The sequence below is a fragment of the Lepidochelys kempii genome, chromosome 6 (genome assembly GCF_965140265.1).
Source record: "Lepidochelys kempii isolate rLepKem1 chromosome 6, rLepKem1.hap2, whole genome shotgun sequence".
NCBI lineage: Eukaryota > Metazoa > Chordata > Testudines > Cheloniidae > Lepidochelys > Lepidochelys kempii.
The window spans coordinates 111864102-111876354 of NC_133261.1; the positions used below are offsets into that span (position 1 = coordinate 111864102).

General features: G+C 37.4%; 1 protein-coding gene across 4 annotated transcripts in view; it reads left to right on the forward strand.

The window, feature by feature from the left end:
- PPP2R5C (protein phosphatase 2 regulatory subunit B'gamma) overlaps positions 1-12253 on the forward strand; it is a 191974-nt gene that overhangs the window by 167007 nt on the left and 12714 nt on the right. For all 4 annotated transcript variants that reach the window (XM_073349665.1, XM_073349666.1, XM_073349667.1 and 1 more), the window contains 4 exons: positions 105-232; positions 2603-2704; positions 5070-5142; positions 7779-7895. In XM_073349665.1, the coding sequence (XP_073205766.1) occupies positions 105-232; positions 2603-2704; positions 5070-5142; positions 7779-7895 (420 nt within the window). The remainder of the gene's footprint in view (positions 1-104; positions 233-2602; positions 2705-5069; positions 5143-7778; positions 7896-12253) is intronic.

Below are 12253 nucleotides of genomic sequence, written 5' to 3' on the forward strand. Positions count from 1 at the left end.
AGCCATTTTATTTCCTAATTTCAGTTCTGTTTAGCAAACTTTATGGTATGTAAATGCTAACTGGAAGGCAGATAAAGTAGTGTGCTTACCTTCATGTCTTTCAGGTGGCAGAACGAGCACTATACTACTGGAATAATGAGTACATTATGAGTTTAATCAGTGACAATGCAGCAAAGATTTTGCCCATCATGTTTCCATCATTGTACCGAAATTCAAAGACACATTGGAACAAGTAAGAGATTCTTGTACAAATAATATATTGGTTATTATATTTAAAGGATTTTCTAAATTTTGGTAATGTTACTTATCTAACAGTATTGAACTTTCATTTCAAACAATTAGGGTTAAAATGCCCTGTGTTTGTGAATTACCTGTTGTAGCTACAGTATAATCATGCATAGTGACAATATTTCTCCCCAAGACCTTAACAATGTGAAAGGAAATGAGTGAGGGCAAATGTCATGTCGCTGTCAGAGAGCCCAGGAAATGCATTTGAGAGGGTGGGCTCTTTCCTGTAAAAATGTTTTAGTGCAGCTTTTCTCCTATACCATATTTTATTTTGGTTTATTTATATTGAGTAAATTAAATGTGTATTGCATAGTAGCTTAGTGGTTACTAAAGACAAATTTTGATGGTTGATCTCTAAACTTTGTTGACCCACATTTTTCCATTGATAATCATTTGACTATATCCATATTAAAATCATCTTATTCTTTCTTTTTTCTTCTTCCCTTTCTCTGCATTTGTTGCCTGTTTACTTTCTCTATCTACATATTTCCTTTGTTTTTCCCTTTCCATCCACACAATAGTATAATACTCAAGCATGAAAGTACTCCTAGTCAGCCCCATTTTGAAGCTGCTCCAGCTGCAAAACAATTTTGTTTGAGCTAGTGTGCAAGAGCTGGTAGTGTGGTTGTTCCATAGCTCATTGCTGTGGAGTGAGGACTATTGATTGGTTGGCCTACAGTAATGCCTGATGAATCTCCCAGTAACTTCAGTGAAAGGTATACTGAGGGAAGTGTGTGCAATAACTGGATACAGATAATTCATTGATATACTGATTTAAAAAATATAATATGGATTACTTTTAAAAGAAAAACTGTAATCCTAAAAAAAGATTCAAGTTGTGAATAAAAAATATGGGTTACTTCCAGTTGTTTTTCTCACTTTTTATGGCCATCCATTCATTCTGTCCTGAGCATGAGTGAAGTCATGAAATCCATTACACCCCCACGCTCACTGTGTAACCAACATGAATGATGCAAATTAACGATGTAACTGATTTCTTTTCTGATCTGGTGATCAGTAACTTATAATAGATTACTTCTATAGAGTAAACTTTTACTTTCCTGGCAATGTGCACTATATAATGCAGGTGAAGATTTGTTGTTGTTTCTAATCTGTTTGTTTATATACTCCCAGAGGAATTTTGCATACTATATTTTAAAATTCTGCATATTTTATTTGTCAAAATAACACAATAATATAATCAGTCCAGTTTCAATTATTTTTGATAATTTATTTCAAAATACTTGTCAACAAGTATGTCAACCATACAGACAACAGCAAAAAATATTTCCCCAGGAGTAGAGAGTTAAAGAAACCCCTTGGACAACCAAGTTCCAGTGGGGGGGCACTATGTGGGGCCCCCAGAGCCCAGACACCTGCATTCTCATCGCCCCAGAACCCAGCTGTGGGGAACCCCCCCGGCCCAGACACCACCATGCCCCTCCCCCCCAGATCCCAGCCATGAGGCACCCCCCCATCCCAGACACCAGCACCCTTTACTCCCTGCAGCTTCTTTACTGTCCTGCCAGGGGATGTTGTGTGGTGCAGCCCTGCCCTTCCTCACCCTTTGCCAGGAGAATGAGGATCAAGCAGAGTATGCAGCCTCTAGCCAGCCAGGCTGGGTGCTCTGCTCACTGCAAGCTGGGCTCTACAGAGTCCAGCGGCCCCTACTGACGGCCAGCAGCTCTGCAGCCCAATTCTGCGGGGGGGGGACAGGGAATTCTGCAAAATTCTGCATTGCACAGTGGCACAGAATTCCCCTAGTTTTAAGGAGCCCTATTATTGTGATTCAGTATTTTATATATTTCTGCCATATGTGTATAGATGTGGTTATGCTTTCAGAATAATTTTTACAGTATGCAGACTCCTCTATATCAGTATAGAAATATTTATAGAATTTCAGTCAGTTGACAGTATAATTGTATCATCTGCTGAGGTCTATACTACTGTTTTAATTTTTTTCTAATAATTCAATTTTGATTAAAATTGTATCAACTTTTAAATTTCTAAAGCAACCGTATATTGATGCACAATATCATATAAAGGAGAATTAGAACCTCTGAAGAACATTTTTCATTAACAAGTGGCAAATACTGCTGTAGAGTAAGTAAACTGTATTTGAAGCTGCTTAAAACATTTAATGATTTAGAATTTGTATTAGCCATACTGTAGCTAAAATGAAACTTCCATAAACTAGTTTTGTCTTCATGTATTCTAAAATAATGTAATTTTCTAGTTGTGTAAGTTATTGGCTACAGTTGACCAGAGCAAAATTTAAAGTACTGAGAGTTTCAACCCGAAGTTTTACTTATAGGACAATACATGGCTTGATATACAATGCTCTGAAACTCTTCATGGAGATGAACCAAAAACTGTTCGACGACTGCACACAACAATTTAAAGCAGAAAAACTGAAGTAAGTTTCATATTAACATTTCAGCTTATTCTACAATAACCTGTTCAGAGAATTTTCATTGTTTACTTTGAAAAGCTACTCTCGCTTTTTTAAAAAAAAGTTATGCCCATTTTATTCAGCACAAAAATCTGAAAATTCACATGGTGAGATTCTTTTTTTTTCTCAGCATGCATGAACCATGAAATGTTTAAAATAGTAGTTCTAACCTAATACTGTTGCTGGCAGCCATCTTTCTGCAATATCATTGTTGTGAGACTGGTGGTGTCAAAGTCCAATGGAAGAGAACGCTAACTAATTTACATCCTGTTTTTATTTTAGATGCATTATCTGCCATCTGTCCCCCGCATACCAACCCCAGTACTTTTCAGAATCCTCCAGCATTGTTTTGTAGAGTGTGTGCATGTGCATATATGTACAGGGCATTATTGTATTTTGTCATAAATGCAATATGTTTGTATTAATGCTATGTGGTAGCATATTCCTCACAGCCATCTGTAAAGTGAAGTATTTAATTTTGCTTAATTTCATCTTTAACCTAGGTACAAATTTAAAAGGAAAATGCAAGAGATTCCTTTATTTGATAGACTGAGCAGCACTGGGAACTTATTTCATAAATTGTTGATAAATAGGAAAGAAGTATAGTATGGTCAGGTAAACAGAGCAGGGGATTGGAAGCTTGAACTTTTCTGGTTTTTATTCCCAAATGTGCAACTGACTTGTATGGTCTTCAAGTCACTTAATTTCTCTGTGCTTCCACTTCCCCGTGGGTGTAATAAGTCTACGCATGTTCACAGGGATGGTTTGAGGCATAAATAATTGCTTGTAAAGTGTTTCAGATCCTGATTAAAAGAACTATAGAAATGAAAACTATTGGTGGTTCTGTTTCAGCATAGTAATATTTGGGGGTTTGAGCAGATCTTGGTTAGAATCATGTTTTCAGTTTCAAAGTGAAATGATGGTGATCTCTTCCTGTAGCAGTCCTTAAGGGCTTAGCAACACATAGTTTTGTACTGCTTTAACTATATTTGTTTGAAATCAATGCAATCCCTCCCCCCCACCCCCGCAACTAGTGCCTCAGTTATACTACAGTATAGGTGCTTATGCTGGTATATAGGTTATTCCTGTAAATTTAAGTGAAAGTGAGCTAGAACATGTAGCATGAGACAAATTTTAAAAGTATTCTGGCAAAAGGATAAAAGAAGTGTATCTTTTTTGCTTCTTTCTATGATGTATAAAGAGGACTGAGTTTTTGGTGTACTATTTTTCTAGTAAAAACAATTCTACGTATTTTTATATTAGAAAATAAAGTCTTTATTCTATTTTTTCCTGAGTGCAGCAGAGTCCAGACAAGAAACTGAATCCTGAGCAACTGAAAGAGTGATTTTTTGCTCATGAATTAAAATTCATTTGAGGAGGGAGGTGTTGATTTAACACAACCACTTGAGAGGACACACTCTTAAATATTTAGAACTCCTACTCTACCATCTGACGGCTGAGAGAGCTCCCACTGCAGTGTTGAAACTCTGGCCCCACTAAAGTCAATTGAAGTGTTGCCATTGACTTCAGTAGAGCTGGGATTTCACACCAATTCCCTGGCCAAGGAGTTAGTCAGCTAAAAAGAAGAATAAGAGTTAATCCTGATTTTTCTGAGGTGGAGAAGAAGATGGAAAAAAAATTTCCCTTTCTTTTCAATGGTCATTTTGCCCTTTTTTACTCCACAAGGAAGCCATAAGGGCACAAGCTCATTCCCTTCCCCATATGCTTTGCAAATCACCTTTGAATGTACATCTCTTAAACAAGTTTAGACAATAACTAGACACTTTCCCTTGATTTGTTTTCCTCAAGTATTTCTCTATTAATGAAGCATTATTCAATTTCAAAATAGTTTTTTATCTATGTGGTTATTATTTTACTTACATTTAAATAAACTACAGTCAGGACAGTGGAAATAAACAATGCCCTTTACTGTTAATTTTAAAGTGAGAATCCAAAAGTATTTCAGACTATACACCAGTCTAAATGCAAAAGATTTTTGTTGTATTATTTATTTTTTAGCAACATACAGCTGTCAAAGGCAAACAGATTGTGCACAAAGTGAGAATGCCAGTTGGTTTATTGTAATAAAGTGTCCTTATTTTCTTGAGGAAAATTGTCATTCTTTTGTTTTAATATTGCCCTGGAATAACAACTAGCAGTATGGTATGGTTTAGATATGTATATGGAGAAGCTGTCTATCAAAAATTGGTATTTTGGACTGTGTGAAGATGCATCTAAACAGGTGAAATAACCAATTATTCACTATTCTGTTTAAGAATAGTATGTGAGTTGTATCTGTTACCTCTGTTTTTAAATTTTATTTTTGCAGAGAGAAGCTAAAATCGAAGGAAAGAGAAGAAGCATGGGTTAAAATAGAAAATCTAGCCAAATCAAATCCCCAGGTATTTAGAAAAGATTAACATATTCATGTTAAAAATTCTAGGTTTTTGTTAAATATCAGTGGGGTAACAGATATGTGACTGATCCTGGAAATAAAACAGTTTCACTAATACTGTATATGAAAAATCTGCAATAAAAATGCTTTTAAAATTTGTAACCTTTCTCTTGTGCAAGTACTTATTTTGCAAACAAGGGTTTCAGACAAGATTGATCTGAAGTACCTTTTCCTTTCTTCCTTTGCAAGACATATCTATAGAATTGTGGTCTGAAAAGTGATTGTTCAGAATTGCATAAACAGAGATTATAATATTGGTTTCTTTTGAAAAACTTCAGTGTAAACAAAAGCCTAAATTAGAAGAAGGATGTTGGGAATTGGAGTGTTTTCTACTAAAAGTAGAACTTCTGTCTAGCTGGGACTTGTGACCTGTCAGATTTTTTTACTCTGCTGTGCCAAGTGAATTAAAGTAATGGTGCATGACCCTATCTGTTGTATCCACCTGGCGCCTGGATTGTGTAGTTGACCGTTGTGGGTGAACATGCACATCAAAACCAGCTCCCAGCTAAAAGGAAAACCATCTTGTTCTTAAGTAAATACAGGTTCTATAACCAGCTACAAGTGCAGGTTTTTCTGAAAAAATAAAACTTTTAGAGTGAACAAGCTATTCTGATTTATTGTTGTTCTATTGCTTTGTGGTGTGTTCCTATGCTGCTATTTGTTCCTTTAAGTGTCAAATTTCTGGATTTCAATCATGTCAAGGTTTGCTATTGGCAAAAAAGGAAACCTTTACCTATAAAGTTCTTATCAACCCAAAAGGTTCCTGGCTGAGTACTACTGTTGGGGGGTCCAATGGTTGCATTGGTGTGATCTTAGTATCAGTTTAATGAATAGTAAAGAATGCAGCTATATTTTTCTAACCAAAAGACATTTTAGAAATATTTTCTCTCACTGACTTTTCTGGGAGGTTACGGGGGAATCCTTTCCAAAGTGGTCATAGAAAATATTTAGTAATTAAAATTGGACAGTTTATCAGTATATCAACTGAGTGAGCTTAAGTGCATTGTAACTTTATAAAGAACCATGTACATGAAAGCAGAGAAATTTAAAACTTTGTGCAACAAAACATACTCTATTTAGATAAACAGATACATTTTTGAGTGTACTTTTTGATTAGTGCCATAGACAAATTTGATTAATCTTTGCCAGTAATTTTAACCTTACTAAAAAGGCACCATACAAAAGTGTTGAATGAAGAGTACATGCTTGTTCAAAATATGTTCATACTTATTCTCACAAAAGATAAACAATTGTGCCTTGCTAAAAAAAACTGTTGTGACTTATTCAGACTGATCTAGTAAAATAATGTAATTGTACAAACGTGAACCTTTTTCTATTGTTCAAAAATCATTCTGTGTAACTATGTATCTTTTCTAAAACTGATTATCATAACCTATGTATACAATGCTTTACATAGTCTGCTTGAATAACCAAATTAATATAACCAGCATGTTAAATTTAAAAACACAAATTAATTTTGACACTTAAGCCCTCAGCCACATGAAGAATCTATATATAGCATATCGGTGCATGCTCTTAATGCTTTTTTTTGACGACCAAAATTTCTTTCAGAATTTATATCTAGTTATCTGTCTTCTAGTATTTGTTTTTATATTCCTAATTTTTTAATTTATACTTATTGTAGAAGGGTATTCCTAATTCTGCCCCTTATGTAAAAATAAAGTGTAAGGTATTTTAATTATAATTATAGTGACTTAAAATAATTAACTTTTTGTACTTAATTTTTTTCATTTTTCTGCTTTGTATCATGTGAAATCAGATTCGTCTATTAAGTTACCATTACATTCAGTTACTAAAATAATTGTGGAAAAATCTTAATGAGTTTTAAAATGGTGTGTGTGTATATGTGATACACAGCAGTTTTTTCTTTGTTGGTCTTAACAGTACTAATAGATCATTTAAGATAAAAATTGTAATTGTCAGGATCTCTGCAAACTAGTGCTCTATGTTAAAGTTTAGGTTCTGTAAAGTTTAATTTGACAGGTCTTTTTATTCAGCAAAGGTACTGTATGTTCCTGTTTTATATTTCCAAAAGAGAAGTACTTATACTTTTCATTGTATTGTGAAAGCACACCATCGGAAAACGTAGTCTTTTTGAATATTGAGTTTTGTCTTTACAAATACAAACTTGCTCCTGCAACCAAAACCATTACATATTTCTGTTGTTGTATTGATCAGAAAATGTTTGACAGTGTCTCTAATACAATTTATATTAAATATTTAGCAGAATAGAGATCGAGCATTGGCAATTTAGAATTTTATTCTTCCACCTTTAAAACTCAGATTGAGACATGTTCCTGGTATAATTTTGCTCCTTTTACTATAATTGTATATTTAAATATTGTATTTCTGCCAGAACCAAAGTAATGGAGACTCAGTTTTTATCTTTCCATCGTACTTAAGTTCTGGGAGCATAAATAATTTAAGTCTTGATGCATTAAAATAAATTATACAGAAGCTAGTCTAAAATTAAGTCTTACCAATTAAATGCTCTGATTTACTCTTAATATCCAGTTATCATTGCTAACAATGATTATATTTTAACAATTTGCATTTTATTAGTACCCAACATGTAGTGACACCAGTGTGCTGAACAGTCCTGTTGCAATGGAAACAGATGGGCCTTTAATTGAAGATTTACAGATGCTGAAAAAGACAGTGAAAGAGGAGGCGTGTCAGGTAAAACTATATGAAAAAATTAAACTTGTTCTCTTAATTTACAAAACTGTAAATAGTAACCATTCATACTAAAGATAGCAGTTACCTTCTCTAAAAACAGCAGTACCCATTAACCCTAGAAATCATCTTGAGTAGTATTTTCATAATTTAACTATGGTATCCTGCAATAATCAATGTTGTCAAAGACGTTACTTTAAAACAAAAAACTGGTAGCCAGAAATAAACATTCTAGCTGTAATGCCCGCTTTCTACTGTATGTTTTGTGATTTCTTCTACAAAAACATTTTTATTTCTGTTCATGTCATAGTGTGGACAATGAGTATAAAGGGTGTGTCAAGTTCTTTTCTCTATACCTTAGTTTTTTTGCATGAAGGAGAGGTTGTAAGAAATATAGTCAGACTTAGTCATTACCAAAGTACCTTTCATCCAAAGTATTATCCTTCTTCTATAAAGTACACTCCCTTAAATTTGTTCATATCTTTTGCTTCTGTTGCCACCTCTTATGTTGGCAGTCTGGCTATCCACTTGTGTCCCATTTCACATTTTTGCAGAAAATTGTTTCAGGGTAACTGGCAGTTTCTCGATTCCTCAGTCTGCCTATAAATGTAGATATGGGATAGAAATTGCTCTAGTTGTGATATCCTACCTGGATCAATCGGTCTTCAGCTGTCATTAAGACTGCGCCGATCACAACACGTCCGCCGTTCTTCGCGCACTCTTGCCTTTCTTCTCCATGTTGGTCCAAAATGTTTAACAATGTCATCTTCCCATCTTCTTGGAGGCTGACCGGGTGGTCTTTTCTGTTCTCACGGGTACCACTCAGCAATGATTGCAGTCCACCTATTGTCCGTGAGCTGTGCTGTGTGGCCCGCCCATCACATCTTGTTATGTCTGCTTTCCACGACAATGTCTTTCACACCACTGCGATCTCTGATCATTTCATTTGGGATGTGATCCAAAAGGGAAATACCCGACATAGCTCGTTGCATTGCCCTTTCAGCTACCGACAGCCACTGTTCTCTCTTTCAGTGTCCACATTTCACTGCCATACAGCATGGCTGGCAGCACTGTTGAATTGAAGATATTTGTACCTGTGGTCTTGTCAGTTTTTCCTTTGAGGACGTCCTTGATGGAATTAAACACATACCATCCTGCCCGAATCCTTTGTGAGAGTTCTCCGTTCAGGTCTTGGCGCATATTAACGTCTTGGCCCAAATATATGTACTGTTCTGCTTCTTCGATTTCTTCTCCTGTTACCGTTATTTGGGCTTTTTGTAAGACATCTGATCGCATGTATTTTGTTTTGCAGCGGTTCATTTTCAGGCTGACCTGACTGCTTTTCTTGTTGAGTCTTCGTAGCATGCTCTGCAGTTGGGTGCTTTCGGCAATTAGTACAATGTCGTCCACGAATCTGAGATGGGATAATCGTTCTCCGTTTATTTTGATACCACTCCTCCAATTGATCTTGTTCATAACCATTTTGACAGGCGGTTAATAGTTTTGGTGAAATTGTATTTCCTTGCTTTACGCCTTTCTTGATTGGGATGAGGAGGGAAGTTTCGAGGAGAGTAATATCTGTTGTACATCCAGTATTCGCTTCCTTAAACAAACTGATGTACTGCATGTTAATGCCCTGCTCTGCGAGTGCCTTTAATATTGCATTAAACTTGACGCTATCGAAGGCCTTTTCATAGTCGACGAAAGCAATGCACAGTGGGAGTTTGTATTCTTTTGCTTTTTCTAGGATCTGGCTAAAGGTAAATATATGGTTGATCGTGCTGAAATTTCTTCGAAACCCTGTCTGCTCTCTCGGCTGTTGTTCATCCAGACTTTGCGAGAGTCAGTTCGTTATCACCTTTGTAAAGAGCTTGTAGATGTGAGAGAGCAGGCGTATAGGGCAGTAATTCTTAAGCTTTTCCTTCTTCAAGATATCAACTAAATCTTAAAGCCAGGGCCTTCCAAAGTTTTTCACCTCCTGCAGAAATTATTTCTGACATTATTCCATCTTTGCCTGGAGCTTTTCCCTTCTTCATATGGTGTAGCGCGCTTCGGACTTGGCTGACTATTATTAGGGGGACACATTCTTCTGACTCTTGGAGTGTTGGGAGAGGGATGTTGATTCTTGATTTGAACAGTTCTATATAGAATTCCTTGCAGACCTCCTCCATCCCTGTTCTGTCTATTACTGTCTCTCCATCCTTGTTCTTCAACGCTGTTACGCTCAATCTATATTGCGTCAATTCCCGCTTGCATGTCCTGAGGCTCTTGCGTGATTCAGCTGTTTTGAGGAGCTTTTCTTTCTGGAAGTTCTCAAAGTCATCCTTCAGTTTTCGCCATATAAGCTTGCACAGAATGGAGTACTCAAGGTTGTTATCAGAGCTCCTTTTCATGTTTCTCTGCTTCTCCAACAAACTTTTTGTTTCATTCGAGATCCTTCCCTTCGCCTTCTTCAGCTTTTCAATTTCAGGTGCTTTTATGCAACGTCTCAGCTTGTCAGCAAAGATACTGTAGTCCTCATCACACTTTTCCGTCTGGGTCCAGTCAAACCCAGAAATTGCTTTCTTCAGCTTTGCTTCATCGAATGTCTTTGGCCGCTGTTTCCTGTTTCCCACCTGTAACACCTTCTTTTCCACCAATTCATCGAAAATCGACTTTACTCTAAGCAGGCAGTGGTCACTGCCGGTGTTGAAAGGCTGCACCACCGAGACGTGTTGAACGATGCACCTTTTATTGACTAAAATATAGTCCTATTTCATTCTTGCTCTTTGTGTTTGGCGTGATCAACGTCCACCTTCTTGCGGTCTTCTTTTTGTACCAGGTGTTTGCCATGTACAGTTCTTTCATTTCTGCCATCGCTACTAGCCTTTCTCCTCTTTTATTCCTTTCGCCGCTGCCGTATCTCCCTATGAACTTTTTGCCAGCTTTCCCTCACCCGACCTTGGCATTGAAATCTCCCATCGTGACAGTGTAAGTGGACTTTTGCGAGAGGTTCTTTTGAGCTCTCGGGAGAATCTTCCACTTCTTCATCCACACTTCCACTTGTGGGAGCATAGGCCTGGATGACCTTGAGGGTAGCTTTTGACTTCATTTGAAGATGCAGCACACCAGTATGTGATGATATTAGCTGGCATGTTATGACTTTCAAAGACCACTCTTTATTGACGATAAATCCGACTCCTCCAACATTTCTAGCACCATCTCCCTTTCCGAGCCTCACAGCACTTCCATCCTTCCAGTTGACTTCCATCTCCTTCTTTCGTCGGGTTTCGCAGACACCGAGGATATTGCATCTTACCCTTTTTTTTTCTCCTCCATCAAATAGTTTAACATTTCCTCCCTGGACCTACAATTGTAAGTACACACAGCAAGGGTTGTCCTTTTCCATGTTGGCCTAACACCTGACATTTTTAGCAACCTCTCATCGCTCAATTTCCGCTCCGCCACTGTAGAATGGTTCGATGACACGCAGGGAACTAAGACCCATTTGCTCATGTTGTTTTAGCTGTTAACTTCAAGCCATCCCACTGGCGGGCAGGCATGCGTACCTCCTCAAGCTTAGCTAGCTTTCAACCTCCAAGGAAAAATGGCAAGTGCTCTTTCCTCAGAGAGCAATCCCCCTCCCTGGATTGGATAGTCCAACACCTTTGTAGCATGGTTAGACCTACCGGGGCATAGGCCCCGCTACCATAGCTGTCAGACGGCCAGGGTCACCGCTGCGTCACGAGGCACTGAGGTAGGATTTTGCAGTGGGATATCCTACCAGTATATGAAAATATCTTGTCTGTGCTGATTCTTTTACATCTGTCAGTTGGCTATGAGATTTTGTTGAACCATTTGCAGATACTGGTGAGAGTGGATGCTTTTGTGGGGTCACCTCTTGTATATAGTGCATATTTGAGCCTGCTAGAAAACTTAGTGAGAAGACATGAGCCTCAGTGCGTTCAGTTTCATAGGACTTCCACCAGGCAAGCTAATTCAAATTGGCTTCAAGGAACTAGGTTTGCTGTTCTGTAAATCTTATTACCCCCTTCATAGGCATGCGTAAGGCATTACACACAGCAGAAAAGTTGTTTTTCCATTGTATAGGAAGGCATGTCAAAGACAGGGTTAGGCAGGTGGATGTCTCATTCCCCTCTGCACTGTGGAACAGGGTTCCATGATTATTTTCATTCTGGTAGCACCTAGAGCTCCAATTCTGCCTGGGGTTTCTATTGTGCTAGGCTCTCAACAAACAGCGGAAGTCAAACTTTATTTTTTTATATCTTCGTAACAGAGTAAACAAAACTCTTAAGTGTGGAATGGAATTCAGGATGTGGAGGGAGTCAATAAAACTGTGAAGCAATGCTGAGGATCATAAC